Below are 17,010 nucleotides of genomic sequence, written 5' to 3' on the forward strand. Positions count from 1 at the left end.
AATTAAATGCTCTTTTCAGTGTACACGATAACAACTATAAAAAGAAAACACAAAACACACACACATATTTCTTCTCTCCCCCTTATTTTCTTCACAGGAGGCGATTCGACTTGCAAAACCCTTCACGGATGGACCGAAACGTGGAAATGTTCATGAACATTGAGAAAACATTAGTGCAGGCAAGGCTGAAAATGTTATTTTGGATTGTGGGGGTCTCAGAAATGGCTTTTGAGGTGCTTCAGGGATTTGAGCCTCTCAGAATAAATATAATAAAACACATATATCATACATATGTATTATACACGGCTGCATCAACTCGACATCAAACAACCATCCCTGAAGTACTTTTAAGGAAATAATAATAATCTCTTCCTTTTTTCCCCTCTAAAGGCTGATGCTTTGTCAGTCTCTAAAAATAAATATGTATCTAAAATATACATAATTTGATTAAACGGCAACCATCATGGGCAGTTAGAAACAGGTTAAAAGCATGCAGGTTTCCTAGAAATAAAGATCAATATCTTCTTGAAGTATTAAATTTGTATTGTTTATGATATTGTTTACGATAGGAATAATGGGTACATATAGACACACAGGTGTCTGTGTGTATCTGTATTTGTGTGTGTGTGTGTGTGTGTGTGTATTTGAATGCAGTATTTTATTTTCTATCCTTGTTCTGACCAAGGCTTCCTGAGACCATAATTAAGCACACACTTAGTCCAAACAATTCTCTTTTTTATTTCAATGGCTGGGAATTCTGTTCATTCCCAGCTGGTAATGAGTCCCAAACAGTCCCTCGAAATAAGCACCTCCCTTTCTCTCCTTTGAATGGCTGCCAAAAACTAAAGTGCCATATGAACTGTAAAAACCCCAACCGGAGTACAAAGTCCCCACAGAGTTTCAAGGTTTAATTTGAACAGAGCGAACAACGTTGCCTCCTGCAAAGACTCCTGTCCCTTTGCCTGTCCTTTATCCCTTAAGGGAAGGGCAATCACCTCACAGCCTTACACCCGAGTCGCCCCTTTTGTCTCAGCTGCTCTTGTCTTCTGGCAGCTCTGTGCAAGCGTGCACTGGGAACAGGCTCCCCTGGGTCCTCTGCCTTGCTGCCGACAGACTCCGGAGGCTCCAGAGACAGCACCCCACTCCCAGGTGGTCCTGGCCCCATCTCTGTATCGGACACAGGACTCTCATCCAAGTCCTCCCCAGACTCCTCCCCACTCTCTGATTCGGCTGCCGTCTTAGGATCAAAAAATTTCATTGCTGGCTACTTTTTAATTCCTTTATTGTTGTTGTTGTTGTTGTTGTTGTTTTTCCAGAATAACTGTCTGAGCAGACCAAGCATCTACCTCATTCCGGACATTGAGCTGAAAGTGGCTAACAAGCTCAAAGACATTGTCAAACGCCATCAGGTAATGAGGTCAAAACTGCCAGATCCCCACGCGGTTTTCTCGTGGGATAATGAAGCCATTTGGGAAAAATAAGACAGGAAGTTCTCAAAACTGCCCCTCGGGGCTCACAACTGCAGTCTGTGTGTTGGGTCCTTGGTTGCTTTCTTGGAGACGTTTCATAACCCAGCTAGGTAATTTTGTTAATGTTAGAAGGGACCGTATAGAGAGAAAGAGACAGCACCCCCGCCCCTTCTAGCATAGATGCTGTTACCTAGTTGGGTCATGAAATGTCTCCGCGGAAGCCAGCAAACTCAGAGCACCAAGAATCCCATAGTCCTCATCCTCCCCCTCCCCACAAACCCTACTCCCTTCTAGCACTGATGATGTTCCCTAGTTTGGGCCATGAAACGTCTGAAAGAACACAACCAAGCTCAAAGACACAATGACTCGTCCTCCTCCTCCTCCTCCTCCATCATCATGCAAACCCCACTCCCTTCTAGCACTGATGATGTTCCCTAGTTTGGTCATGAAATGTCTGCTTGAAAACCACCAAGCTCAGAGAGCTCCAAGAATCTTCCTCTCTTGTAGCACTGATTATGTTCCCTAGTTTGGTCATGAAACGTCTGCAAGAAAACCACCCAATTCAGAGAGCACCAAGGATCATCTAGTCCCTCCCTCCCTCCCTCCCTCCCTCCCTTCCTTCCTTCCTTCCTGATGTTCCCTAGTTGGGTCATGAAACGTCTGCAAGAAAACCACCCAGCTCAGAGAGCACCAAGGACCCCACAGTCCTTCTCCTGCCCCTCCTTCTTGCAACACCCCCCACTTCTGCCACTGATGACATTGCCCAGTTGGGTCTTGAAATGTCAGCAAGAAAGGCACCCAGCTCACAAGACCACCAAGGACTCCACAGTCTTTTTCCTCCTCTCAACAAATCCCCTCCCTTCTAGCTCTGATGGTGTTACCTAGTTGGGTTATGAAACTTCTCCAAGAAAAGCAGCAAGCTTATATGCTATTACTCTCTGTGTTTTTTTTCCCCCTCTTAGGGGACGGTCACGGATGACAAGTCGAAGGCCACACATCATATATACCCTGTTCCTACCTCACTGGATGAAGGTTCGACACACCCTTATAATAGTAGAATAGCTCGCTACCCGTGTTTCGCTAGGAGACTATGTGGTCGGGCTTAGTTTTTGGTGAGGAAAATAAGGGGGAGGGGGGGGAATTCTGCCTCTGCCTACCAGCATCCATCGGTACTAATCTGGCTAGCATCCTGTCAGCGTGTGAGAGAGTGGAGGGCTGTTTGGAAACTGAAACCGTATTTGCTGTTAGCAAGAAGGAGACAGCAAGGAGTCTGGGTGTGGGTTAGCTCAGCTCTTCTGGACTAAAGCTGCTTGGTGTTGTGAAAGTGAAACTCCTCTGCTTGTGCTTTGCGTTTGGAAGAGATTTCTTTTCAGGTGGGGAGGGGGAGCAGAACTCCTTAGCACCAGAGCATGTTAATAATAATATAGGAAATACCAATAAGGGGTCCGAGGGTCATTTTGAAAAATCCTTGCTTAGTGAGCCCCTGGAAGCCAAGAGGCGCATATGTGCCCAATGTCAGGTTGGTAGGCTTTCCAGTTCGGGAGATTTTGTAATGATGCGGGAGTGGTATTTTGTGCTTATATATATATATACTGTATATAGATTAATATAGTGTTCAAAGTACAGGTGCTATTTGCCTCTAGGGCCTTAAAAGAACATATTTGTCCGTTGTGACTGGCATGCAGAGATGACATGGTGGTTGGCTGATCCTGCAGATGTTCTCCAGAGTTTTCCCACTGGAGGGCAGCATTCCCCCCACCCCACCCTCCTGGCCCCCGGGTCTTCTGAATCCTTTCTGATCTGGTTTCTCTCCTGAAGTACAGAGTCACCAAGCTGGAAGGGACCCGGTTGGTCTTCTAGTCCAACCCGCTAGCTCGAGCAGGAAGCCCGATACAATTTCAGACAAATCCTTGTCCAGTTTCTTCTTAAAAGCCTCCACTGATGGAGTACCCACAACATCTCTGAGATGTTTCTTCAGCTGGGACTGGATGTTGGGGAATGGAAGGGTATAAATCCAGGGTCTTCAAACTGAAGCAAGTTTTAAGACTTGTGGACTTCAGCTCCCAGAATTCCTGAGCTAACATGACTGGAAGAGGAGGAATTCTGGGAGTTGAAGTCCACAAGTCTTAAAAGCTGTCAAGTTTGAATTACCCCACCCACCCACCCCATCCCCCCGATATCAATTCTTGCAGCCAGGCTGGCATTATTTAGAGCGCTGTTGAGACCATTTGGAAACTTACCTCTGTCCCCAGAGTCACCCAAGTAGTGCAAGTGGGGGTGGAGCCTGTGTATGGACACAGGGCAGAAAACATCAAGGCTCCGCCCCCATTTGCACTACTCAGGGGACCATGAGGACATGTCTTTGCAGACTCTCACTCATCCGGGTGTTTGAATGTCCCAAAGGTTGTTTTTTTTTTTTTTCTTCAAAAGGCAACCTGGACTTTCTTGGGGTTTTTTTTGTCCCTGAAGAGATTTTGCTTTTCAATCCAAAGAGGCTTCCTCCCTTCTGAGAAACAATTGATTTCCTGACTCGGAACTGAAGAAGTTTCTTGGATGAAAAGCAAAACCTCTTCATGAAAAATAAAGTCCAGTTGCCACTTTCCAAATAAAGTCCAGTTGCTGCTTGAAACTGGTGTTTTTATATTTTGATACATGTTTCTCTATGCCGGTTTGATGAATTTGATACATGAATGTCGGATTCCGTCACTCCGTACGTAATGAATAAATAGGCAGATGTCATTTGATTTCTCTTCCTGGCAGATGAGTGGCTGAGACCGGTGATGAGAAAAGACAAGCAAGTCCTGGTGCATTGGGGTTATTACCCAGACAGGTAATCCACAAGGCCCTGGCAATTTGACATTACAATACAGCTAGTTCTTGATTCACGACAGTTCATTTAGTGACCATGGCACAGAAAAAAAGTGACTTACGCCTGTTTTTCACCCTCAATGGCTGTTGCAGCATCCCCAAGATGATGAAGAGATAGATCAAAATTCAGATGCTTGGCCATTGATTCGTATTTATGATGGTTGCAATGTCCCGGAGTCACATTTATCCCCTTTTGTGAACGTCCGACCATCAAAAGATTCACTGAACAGCCGTGTAATTAACTTTAACAAGCGCAGTGATTCTTTTAACAACTGTGGCAAGAAAAGTCATAAAATGGGGCAAACCTCACTTAACAATGAAAATGTTAAGACTTGGTGTCAATTGTAAGTTGAGGATTTAAAAAAAAGAAGTGAAAAAGACGACAGATACCAAATTCAAAGGGTAGATAGACCAGTAGATTTTTTTTCCCATTTAATTGCAAATAAATTGGATGGGTGGATGGATAAATGAATAGAGGCTGACTGGCTGGATAGATAGATAGTTTTATTATGGATGAATGGATTTATGGATGGAAGGAAGGATGGGTGGATGAATAGATGGTGGTGGGTGGATGGATGGATAGTTTGATTATGAATAGATCAATAGATGGACAGATACTAGATGGATGGATAAATATATACGAGATGGATGGATATAGATACTACATTACAAACCATCAACCAACCAATGTCATCCCTGCTGAGGGGGATGCTTCATTGGCAGAGGAACTGAATCATTTCTTTGTTCGCTTTGAAGTGGAGACATCAGAGACAGATAAAATACAACCACCAGCCAATTGTAGCCCCCACCTCATTGTGGAGGAACAGGAGGTGAGGAGCATTTTGAGGGCTGTGGACCCTAGAAAGGCTGCCGGTCCTGACAGTCTCTCTGGCTGAGTGCTTAAAGACTGTTGGCTGGAGTCTTTACCAGGATCTTCAATCGGCCTTTATCCCAGTCCACTATTCCATCTTGTTTGAAGGCTTCCACCATTGTTCCGCTGCCAAAGAAGTTCCTTGTCAATAACCTCAGCAATTACAGACCAGTGGCACTTACTCCTATCATCATGAAGTGCTTGGAGAAATTGGTCTGCTGGCACATCATTTCTGGTCTTCCGCATACATTTGACAAACACCAGTTTGCATAGAGAAAAAATAGATCTACAGAGGACGCTATAGCCATCACTCTTCACACTGCTCTGACTCAGCTAGAACAGCAGAGGGGCTATGTGAGGATGCTTTTTGTGGATTTTAGTTCTGCATTTAACACAATTCTTCCACATAGACTAGTATCTAAACTTCTGGACCTTGGGCTTTCTAATTCAATCCGCCTTTGGATTATGGATTTCCTGTCTGGCTGCTCACAGAGGGTCAGATTAGGTAATCATACCTCTTCACCCTTATTCTTAACACTGGTACACCACAGGGTTGCGTGTTGAGCCCTTACTCTATACTCTTTCTGTGCATGACTGCATTCCCACTCACACTAGTAATACTCTTGCTAAATTTGCAGATGATACAACAGTGGTGGGACTTATCTCCGGGGTGGGGGCGGGGGGGGGGAATGACTGCCTACAGAGATGAGGTGGACCAACGGTTGCTTTCGTGGTGTGAAGACAATAACTTGGGCCTCAACACCATCAAGACCAAGGAGCTTATAGTGGACTATATAGAAGGAACAGATCAGACATCCAGTCCTTGCTTATCAACGGAGACCGAGTGGAGCAAGTGGCCAGTTTTAAGTTTCTGGGTGTTACCCTAAAAGAGGACCTGACCTGGGTGCCCACATTGTAGCCCTGGTCAAAAGGGCCCAGCAGAGATTATACTACCTGAGGCTTCTCAGGAAACAACAACGGAATGAGAAACTGCTGGTGACCTTCTACTGCTGCACCAGAGAGAGAGCATATTAACTTACTGCACCTCTGTCTGGTTTGCCAATTGCACCGGGGCAGATGGGACAGCCACTCCAGAGGGTTAATGTCATTGCTCAGAGGATCCTGGGTTGCCCTCTGCCCTCTTTGGAAGAGCTTTATTGCCTTAAGGAAGTTCAAACCATCCTCAAAGATCCATCTCATCCTGGGAACCCCCCTTTTTTTTGAACTATTACCATCTGGCAGAGGGCACAGGAGAATAAAAACAAGGGCAAATAGGCTGAAAAACAGCTTCTATTCCAGGGCAGGAGCTCTTTTGAATTCTGCTGTATAGTGCAGTGTTGGTGTGGTGTCGGGGGATTCTGGTTCAATGTGTGAAGGATGTGTGTTTGTTGTTTATTTTCATGGTCATGATGTGCACTGAAAATGATGTTTGATTTCGTTGTGTGAGGTGCAATGACAATAAACTAAACTAAACATGGATAGATAGATGATGGATGGGTAGATCGATAGATGGATATAGATCGAAGGATAAATAGTTACTAATGGGTAGATGGATAGATACTAGATGGGTAGATAGGTAGACACATGGATAGATAGATACGAGATTGATACTAAATGGATGGATGGATAGGTACTGGATGGATGGATAGATGAGAGAGTTAGATGTATAGATAGATAGATACTGGATGGATAGACACAGGTAAATAGATAAGTAAATATGGGGTGGATAGATCTATAGATAGATACATAGGTAGGTATGTAGATGATACTAGATGGATGGATAAATGAATAGATGATGGATAGATAGTTTGATTATGGATGGATGGATGGATTTATGGATGGAAGGAAGGATGGATGGTGGGTAGGTGGATAGCTAGGTAGATAGTTCGATTGATGGATGAATGGATCAATGGATGGGTAGATATAGATACTAGATGAATAGATAGATACATAGATATACTAGTTAGATACTAAATGGATGGATGGATAGATGAGAGATATTAGAAGATGTATAGATAGATAATGGATGGATAGACAGGTAAATAGGTAAATACAGGATGGATAGATCTATAGATAGATAGATGATAGATAGATAGATAGATAGATAGATAGATAGATAGATAGATAGATATAGATAGATAGGTAGATGGATATTAGATGGATAGATGATGGATGGATAGATAGATAGCTGATAGATAGATACTAGATGAATGGATAGATGATAGATAGATAGATAGATAGATAGATAGATAGATAGATAGATAGATAGATAGATAGATAGATAGATAGATATGGTTTCCCATGTCTCTTGTGCTTCATCCTGTCAGAGCAGCCTAACCAACCTATTTCTTTTTTTCTTTTTTAACCTTTCAGCTATGACACCTGGGTCCATGTGAGCGAAGTCGAAGCAGAGATCGAAGAGCCTCCGATTCCCGAAAAGCCTTGGAAGGTGCGTCTTGCTTCTTGGTGGGCAGCGGCTGTGACAGTCCCTGCTTTTTCAGTGACTTCGCTGGAGGCATTACTAATTCTTAGGGAAGAGAAATTACGCGTACGGTTTGCGCACACAAGATGACCCCTGCAAAAAATGTCAAACATCAGAATGAAGTTCTCCTAAATGGTGAGCGGGCTGGAGGCTATGGCCATTTACAACGGTCACAGCACCCCAGGGTTACATGACCCTTTGGTGACCTCCTGACCAGCCAGCTGAATGGGGAAAGCCAGAGTCACTTAACAACCGGGTTCCCCACTTAACGACTGCAGCATTTCACTTAACAATGGTGGCAGGAAAAATCCTAAAATCAGGCAAAACTCCCGATTTCTCGCGTAGCAGCCACAATTTTGGGCTGAACGGCGGTTGTAGGTCGAGGACTGCCTGTCCTTCTAGACGATTCTGACGATTCTGCTTGTTTGGGCTAGGTCCACGCCCGATGGATCTTGGACATGGACGTCTTCAATGAATGGATGAATGAAGAAGATTACGAGGTGGATGAGAACAAGAAGCCGGTCAGTTTTCGACAACGGATCTACCTGAGAAACGAAGAGGTGATGCTTTTGGCTTCTTGGGATAGAGGTGATACTGGGAGGGAGGGAAGGAAGGAAGGAGGGAAGAGGAGAGAGATTAAAAAGGGGAAAGGGAAGAAAAGAAGATGGGAAGAGGGAGAAGGCAGAGGGGAGGGGAAGAAAGGAAAAAGAAGAGAAGGGAAGAGGAGGCAGGAAGGAAGAGATTAAGAGGGAAAGGGAAGAGGAAAAGGGGAAGAGATAGAATGGAGTGGGAGAGGAGAGAAGGAGAAAGGAGAGAGGGAGGAAGAAGGGAAGGTAGGAAGAGGAGAGAGGTTAAAAAGGGGAAAGGGAAGAGAGAAAAGATGGATGGGAGTAGGAAAGAGGAAGAAAAGGAAAAAGAGAGGAGGAAAGAAGGGAAAATAAGCTGGAAGGGAGCTCGTGCAGGAGACCCTGGACCGCTTTAGACGAGTGGCTGGGCCTTAACCCCAACACTTTCTTAGTTCCCCCAGGTGGGCCTTCTTAGGAGAGGAGACCCGTAGCATCTCCTTCCCTCCTGGCTGTGGTGGGTCAGATGGATGTATCTGAGATGAGAGGTCCTTCAGGGAAGCCCCACTGTAGAAGGTCCTCCTTCTGGGTCCCACCAGATGGACCTCCTTAAGAGAAGAGGCCCATAACACCTGTGAATCTTGCCAGGGGTGGGACCCTCAGTGCCCATCTAATCTTGCCTCAGAGCCCCTTTGGGGGAACCTGCCACAGGTTCCTGGATCATTTTCAAAGGCAGGGCCCCTGAGAAACCAGCTGCTGGATGAGACGTGGACGATGGGTCCTGGGGAAAAGGGAGCCTGGCTGGACCATCTCTTTTCTTTTTTCAGCAGCCGGTCCGTAGCCCCGAACGGCGAGATAGGAAGGCAGCGGCCGGGACCCGGAAGAGGAAGGCCTCTCCTTCACCCCCCACCCCCTCCCACCCCGGTGGAATCCAGGAAGAAAGTTGGCAAGAAAGGGTATGGTCCTTGGATGGATGGATGGATGGATGGATTGAATTACCCATCAAGTGGCAGTGAGTTTGTGGTTAGCGTGACCGAGAGGAGGAAGGAGATGATCTGCCACCTCCCACGGTGGATCCCTTCACAATCCTGCAGGAGGAGGAGGTGCCCATTCCCTCCCATCTCGGCTGATCAGTCAGAAAGAGACGGTTCCGCTGGGGACTCGTCTTAACTGCCACTCCTTTCTCCTGTTATCCTCCTTCTATCTTACGCTGAAGGCCGACCGTCTTCTAGGTGGCCGTGGTTGAGAAACACCTGGGTGGGGGAATGGAGGGAGAGAGGGAAAGAGAGAGAGAGAGAGATGGCGAGATGGATGGGAGAATGGAGGGTGAATGGAGGGAGAGATGGGTGGGTCGAGGAATGGGTGGAGAGATAAAGGGAGGGATGGAGAGATGGATTGAGGGAGGGGTGAATGGATGTGAATTGGGTGAATTGGGTGGGTGGAGAGATGAAGAGATGAACGGATGAAAGTGACAGAGAAAGAGATGCTGCTCAACCTGCTAACTCAGGGCCACTTGAGAGTTGAAGCCCACCCATTTTCAGGTTGACAGGGGGTGGGGGTGGGGGGAGAACCCTAACCCATGGTCCACCCCCTGTGCAGAAAAGGGTCGCTCAAGGGTGGTCTCTTCTACTTTTGTCTCACCCCCCACCCCTCACTCCCCTTTCAGACAAGCCAGCCTCTATGGCAAGCGACGCGGTCAGAAAGAAGAGGAGGAGCAGGACGATCTGACCAAGGACATGGAGGACCCCACCCCGGTGCCCAACGTGGAGGAGGTGGCCCTGCCCAAAAACGGTGCGTCGCAAAGCCGCGGACAATACACAAAGCTGCACCACACAAACCCCCACAGAAGTCTCCCCCGTTTACTCCGCTGTGTTTTTATTTTCCCCGCTTTTGAAAAGCGTAATCTGGAGGTTTCCTCCAGAGGGACGGTCCTCGACTTGATGACCAAAATTCCCATTGCTGAATGAGATGTTGGTGGTGGAGGTCCAGGTTTTGTTTTTTTGTTTTTGTCACAGTTCACGTCCCTGCAATCCAAAGTCAGGCATTGGGCAGCCGACTCATTTTTGTGAGAGTCGTGGCGTCCCCATTGGTGTGTGTCCCCCCCGAGTCCACGGATTTGTTCCACCGACATATGACTCACTGAACAACCGCCACATGTACATATATGTATCTGTGTGTGTGTATGTAGTTATATGCATACATACATATGTGTGTATGTGTGTATATATATTTATGTATATCTGCGTGTGTATATGTGTGTGTGTGTATATCTTATATCTATCTATCTATAATTAATTATATATAAAAGCAAAATACCCCTCACGCATCATCACAAAATCTCCAGAACCGTCAAGCCTAGAAACTTGACATTTGGCCCGGACGTTCCTCTTGGCTTCTAGGGGCTCACTAAGAAAGGATTTTTCTGTGACAGACGAATACAATACGGAAGCCTGATGATGGCAGATGAGATTCTGCCGAAACGTCAGTACAACTTTAAAAGCACAACTATAATGATGTGGGAAAATACCCGAACAGAGCTGAATACCATACATACATACATACATACATACATACTTCTGCAACCATTTCTCCAAAATCTGAGAGCCGAGTTACTGGAGTCTACACAACCATGTGTGTGTAAATAGACTATTTTTAGCAAAAAATGTTTTTTGTTTGAAAATAGGAAAGGCGGTATAGCATAATGGTTGCGGGGAGCGGGGGCGAAATGAAAGCTTGGACAGAGAAGGAAATAGGTTTCTCCCTCAGGGCCTCTCTCTGTTCTGTTTTATGATCCAGCCAGGGAAGGTCAGTCGAGAAGGGAGGACTGCGGGGGTCCTTGGTGCTTTTGGAGCTTGGGGTTTTTCCTTGCAGACGTTTTGTGACCCAACTAGGGAATGTCATCAGGGCTAGAAGGGAGGAGGGGAAAAGGAAGGGAAGAAGAAGGAGGAGGAGAGGAAGGGGAGGAAGAGGTCGAGAAGAGGAAGGAAGGAACAAGGAAGAGGAGGAGCGGGGAAGGAAGGGAAGGAGGAGGAGAAGAGGAAGGGGAAGAAGAGGTCAAGAAGAGGGAAGAACAAGGAAGAGGTGAAAGGAGGAGGAGGAAGGAGCAAGAAGAGAGGAAGGGAAAAAGAGTAGGAGAATGAAGGAGAGGAGGAGGAGGGGAATGAAAAGTGGGGGGAAGGAGGAGGAGGAGGAAGGATTGTGGGGCCCTTGATGCTGTCTAAGCTGGGGGTTTCCTTGCAGACGTTTCATGACCCAACTAGGGAACGTCATCAGGGCTAGAAGGGAGGGTGGGGTGTCATGTTTTTCTCCTTGGTATATTCCTTGATTGGAGTACTTGTTCACTGCTTGATTGTTGGTCTAGCATGCCTGGCTTGGGAATTCTGGGAGTTGAAGTCTCCAAATTTTAAAAGTTGCTGGATTCCTCCCACCCTCTATTTGCAGAACGCAGGTAATTCTCATCTTAACGACCATTCACTTAGTTACTGTTTGAAGTGAAAAGGCACTAAAAGAAAAGTGACCGAGGACCCTTTTTTCACACTTACGACGCAGTCATGGGATCAAAATCCAGACCCACCTCCCCACCCCCCGGGCAACCGACTGTTATTTAAAACGGTCGCAGCATCCCAGGGTCAGCATGATCCCTTTCCACAACTGGGGGGCCAGATTCACTTAACGACCCTGCGACTCGCTACCAGCTGCAGCCCTTCACTTAATGACGGTGGCAAAAGGAAAGTCTAAACTTGGGACCAACGTTCGCTTTGCAAAAATCTTGCTTAGCAGTGGAAAGGTTGGCCTCCATTGTGGTCGTAAGTCGAGGACTGCCTGTACGATGGACATGGGGATGGAGGTGTTGACCTCTCAGAGAGCGATCTGGCGTTCAGGTCTGGCAACACCGGGTCGAAGGTTCTGATTTGATAGAAAAAGAGCAGAGAATAAGAATTAAAATAAAATTAAAATAATAAAATTAAATAAAATTAAAAGAATAAATTTAAATAAATAAATTAAGTAAAATAAATAAAATTAAATAAAATAGAATAAAATAATACAATATAAAATAAAAATCACAATTCCATTAAAACAAAATGAAAAGAATAAAATAATATAAAATAAAGTAAAATAGAATATAATAAAATGAAAAGAATAAAATAAAAATAATATAAAATATAAATTAAAGTAAAAATTAAAATAATCAATAAAATAGAATAAAATTAAATTAAAATAGAATAAAATATAAAATAAAATCACATAATTCAATTAAAATAATATCAAAGTAAAATTGAATAAAATAAAGGAAAAAGAATAAAATAATAAAAATATCAAGTATCAAAATAACACGATTAAATTAAATTTAAAAGATAAAAATAATGCTATGAAATATGAAATTGTGTGTGTGTGTGTGTGTGTGTGTGTGTGTGTGTGTGTTGATCTTATTTCTTTTTGCAGTCAATCTGAAGAAGGACAGCGAAAACACACCAGTCAAAGGAGGTACCGTCGCAGATCTTGGTGAGACCAACTTTATTCTGGCTTTTTATTTACAGCTGGGCCTCGACTTATGACCGTTTAGCGATCGTTCGTCATTACAACGGCCCTTAAAAACGGAATTTAGGATGGTGTTTTCCCCCTTAATGATCATCGCAGTGTCCCTTGTTCAAGCAATCAGAATTCAGCCGCTCAAACCCCTCTGACTTATCTTTACAACGGTCGCAAGTGGTCTGGGCTCTCATGATTCCCCCTTAAGCTTCGCTTAACGACCCTAGGACTAACCTCCCAAGGATGGGGATTCAACTTAATGGTGGCCAGCCACATTGTCAAACTTCACTACCGCCTCACTTAGCCACGGACAGGCTGGCCTCCATTGCAGTTGTAAGTCGAGTCCCTGCAGAAGGGAGGGCAGCCGTAGATATTCAGACACTCAGAGACACTTGCTGCGCTCCGTGGTATACAACGGCGACATTGTGCGAATGACCCAAATCCGCCTCCCATTGTCTTCTTTGTCTTGCAGATGAACAAGATGATGAGACGATGACGGCCGGAGCGAAGGTTAGCCAATGTTCTTTTCCTTTAATTTTTTTTTAAATAATTAATTAATTTTAATTAGCAGCCTGGAGCTTCGACTTCCCCTCAGACAAAGGCGCAGTCAGGATTCCGGCAGTTCCCCCCAGTGAAATCCTGAGTCTCGAGCAAAACTTCCAAAGGATTTATGGGGGGTTAAAATGTCCGGCACTGCCTGGGTGTAGCCAACTCTGAGGCACATCATTCCTTGTCCCCCTTGACCCTGGTTTCCCCCACCCCGCCCGCTGGGTGTATCACAATTCCTATTCTCCAGTGAGACACCTCCATAGCCCAGAGTCATCAATCATGGTCTCCAGTTAGATATTTGTGTGACAGAAACTTTGGTCACCTAGTTACTATCTCTGAAAAACTATTCATGGAATGCGCTTTCGATTTCCAAGCTGCTGCACTGCTCTCCCCTCCCTTTCTGTCAGCAACTCTAAAAAGACCACAGAAATATTTTATGAGTTGACGGGCGCTGGACCTCAGCGAGGCTCCTGGACTCAGGTATGGGCTGCTACCCGTTTGCCCCGGATCATGCGATCCGGTTGCTAACTGGTGGCTAATTTTAGGGATAGTTCAGCGAACCAGCAAATCCCACCCTGGCTAGCCCCCCCCTCCCCCCGCCAAGGAGTCCCCACGTGGCCAATTTTGGATCCCAGATAAATACAGGCCCACACAGAGGCTCAGGGAGGGCGAAAAGCAGGCTGCCTAGAGGCTCTGGAAGACCAGAAAGGGGCCTGTTTCCAGCCTCCAGGGGGCCTCTGGAGCCCGGGGAAAATGCCCTCCCCTGCCGTGGTGCTGGAGGCCGACTAGGCCACGCCCACCCCAGCAAGCAGGCGGAGAACCGGTTGCTAAAATTTTGGAAGCCCCACCCCTGCCTGGACTCTAATCTTGGAGAAAGGATTGCAAAGGAAGTGGCATTTGTTTGAGTTGCAAAACAAGTTCCCTTTTTGGAAGGTTTTTTAGCGCAAGAGAAGGAGTAATCTCTCTCAGGAAAGTTTGCTTTGCTTGGGCCACGCCGGGCTCTGACTGGCTTTTGGGGGTGAACTATGCACCGAATCTTCTTCTCGTCAAAAATCGTGACTCCTAACTTGAATTATGGGCAGAGGAGCCGGGGAGAGGGGAGGGAGATTTCGCAAATTGGGATATGTTGAACCTCTGATAGTTTCATTCCACGTTTGTTGAATGGAAGGGACATTTTGAGGGGTCCTGGGAGCCTCTTGAGGTTTGAGGTTTTCTTGCAGACGTTTCATGCCCAACTAGGGAATGTCATCGGGGTTAGGAAGGAGGGAGATTCATGAGAAGTGGGGGGAGGGGACAGAAAAAGCAGGGAGGGAGAAGGGGAAGGAAGGAAAAGGAAGGACAAAGAAAGAAGGAAGGACGGACGGACGGACGGACTATGGGGCCCTTGGTGTTTCCTTGTAGATGTTTTGTGATCCAACTAGGGAACATCATCAGGGCTGGAAAGGAGGGTGTTGTGGAATGGAAGAATAGGAGGAGGAGAAAGAGAGGGAGAAGGAAGGACCATGGGGCCCTTGGCGCCTCTCTGAGCTGGGTGGTTTGCTTGCAGACGTTTCAGGACCCAACTAGGAACACCTTCATTGCTAGAAGGGAGAGGGTTAGGCTAGAAGGGAGTGCAGTTTCTGGAGAGGAAGAGAAGGGAAAAGAGGAAGGAAAGAAGGAAGGAAGGCCTGGGGGGTATGTGGTCCCTGGTGCTCTCTGAGCTGAGTGGTTTCCTTGCAGAGGTTTCGTGACCCAGCTTGGGAACACCATCAGTGCTAGAAGGGAGGGAGGTTTGTGGAGAGGAGGAGGAGGAGGAGGGAAAAGAGAAAGGGAGGGAGGGACTGTGGGGTCTTTCATGCTCTCTGAACTGGGCAGTTTTATTGGCAGGCTTTTCTTGATTTATTCTCCGTCGATATAAACTCTCCGCTAACACAAGCTCAGAGAGCACCAAAGACCCCACAGCCCTCCTCCTCCTTTCCAAAAACCTCTCTCTCTTCTAGCACTGATGGTGTTCCCTAGTTGGGTCATGAGACGTCTGCAAGAAAACCATCCAGCCCAGCACAAAGGACCCCCAGTCCTTCCTTCCTTCCTTCCTTCCTTCCTTCCTTCCTTCCTTCCTTCCTTCCTTCCCTCCCTCCCTCCCTCCCTCCTTTTCTTCCTTCCTCCCTTCCTCCTCCCTTTCCTCCTTTTCCTTCCACCCTTCCAACACTGATGATATTTCCTAGCTGGGTCATGAGATGTCTGCGAGAAAACAACCAAATTCAGAGAGCACCCAGGACTCCACAGTCCTTCCTTCTTCCCCCCCACCTTCCTTTCCTCCCTCCTTTTCCTTCCTTCTCGCACTGATGATGTTCAGTTCTTTTCTCCGAACAAATCTTGCCTGTAACAAAATCTCAGAAGACCCTGAGAACAAAGCGTCCCATAATCTCCTCTTACATTAAGGCGCTCTCCTTCACACAACAGTGTTTATTCTTCCAACAAATTTACTGATGTCCAGTACCTTCTTTGAGAACTGGGGGTGGGGGTGGGGGGGGGGTCAAAGTCATATAGCTCAGGAACAGGAGAAAATAGAAGAAGGGGGAAGGAGAAGGGAGGAAGAGAAAAAAGAAGGGGAAGAGGAGGAGAATGAGAAGGAGGAGAGAGAAAAGGGGAGGAGGGGGAGGAGAAGGAGAAAAAGAAAGGAGGGGAAAAGGGAGAAGAAGAAGAAAAGGGAACAGGAGGAGGAGAGAGAAGGAAGGAGAAAAAAGGAGGAGGGAGGAGGAGGAGAAAAAGGGGAAGAAGAGAATTAGAAGAGGGAGAAGGAGGAGAAGTGGGGACGGAGGGCCAAGAGATGGAGGAAGAGGAGGAAGAAAAGAATATTGCCAACTCTTCAACTGTCTTTCTCGCCGACAGGAAGATGAAGACCCCAACAAAGGGGACCAGGGACGGTCCCTCGATGCCGGAGAAGACAACGTCACCGAACAGACCAACCACATCATAATCCCCAGCTATGCCTCCTGGTTCGACTACAATTGGTAAGCCTCCTCATTTTACGTCAAACCTTAGTGGGGTTAGTGAGGGGGTTTGGAGGGGGGAAGAGGAGGAGGAAAGAGCGTGGGGTCCTTGTTGCTCTCTAAACTTGGGGGTTTCCTTGTAGATGTTTCATGAGCCAACTAGGGAACGTCATCAGTGCTGGAAGGAAGGAAGGAAAGAAGGAAGGAAGGAAGGAGAGGAGGAAGGAAGGAAGGAAGGAAGGAGAGAGAGAGGGAAAGGAGGAAGGAAGGAATCTTGTCAATTCCATAATTGACATTATTTTCTACATGGAATGAAGGGGAGGAAGATGAGGTGGTAGAGGAAAAAGACTGTGGAGTCCTTGGTGCTCTCTGAGCCTGCTGACTTTCTTGCAATCCTTTAATTACCAAACTAGCTGATGATGAAGTCATAATTGCTAGAAGGGAGGAAGGTTATGGAGTGGAAGACGAGGGGAAGAGGAGGGAGGGAGGGAGGGAGGAGGACTGGGAGGGCAGTTCTTATTGCTCTCTAAGCTTGGTTGTTTCCTTGCAGACATTTCATGACCCAACTAGGGAATGTCATCAGTACTGGAAGGAAGAGGAAGACAGGAAGGAAGGAAGGAAGGAAGGAAGGAAGGAAGGAAGGAAGATGAGGAGGAGGAGGACCTTGGTGCTCTCTGAGCTGGGTGTTTTCTTGCAGACAACGCGT

General features: G+C 46.4%; 1 protein-coding gene across 1 annotated transcript in view; it reads left to right on the plus strand.

Annotated features, from left to right (window-relative positions):
* Positions 1 to 17,010, plus strand: part of SMARCC1 (SWI/SNF related BAF chromatin remodeling complex subunit C1) — a 75,800-nt gene that overhangs the window by 12,319 nt on the left and 46,471 nt on the right. Inside the window, 12 exon segments of the mRNA XM_087915818.1 lie at positions 98 to 179; positions 1,317 to 1,409; positions 2,432 to 2,501; positions 4,230 to 4,299; positions 7,582 to 7,657; positions 8,125 to 8,250; positions 9,084 to 9,155; positions 9,157 to 9,209; positions 9,920 to 10,044; positions 12,697 to 12,756; positions 13,256 to 13,293; positions 16,204 to 16,325. Coding sequence (XP_087771944.1) covers positions 98 to 179; positions 1,317 to 1,409; positions 2,432 to 2,501; positions 4,230 to 4,299; positions 7,582 to 7,657; positions 8,125 to 8,250; positions 9,084 to 9,155; positions 9,157 to 9,209; positions 9,920 to 10,044; positions 12,697 to 12,756; positions 13,256 to 13,293; positions 16,204 to 16,325 — 987 coding nt within the window.

The sequence above is a fragment of the Pseudonaja textilis genome, chromosome Z (genome assembly GCF_049901715.1).
Source record: "Pseudonaja textilis isolate UNSWEBS1 chromosome Z, rPseTex1.2, whole genome shotgun sequence".
NCBI lineage: Eukaryota > Metazoa > Chordata > Lepidosauria > Squamata > Elapidae > Pseudonaja > Pseudonaja textilis.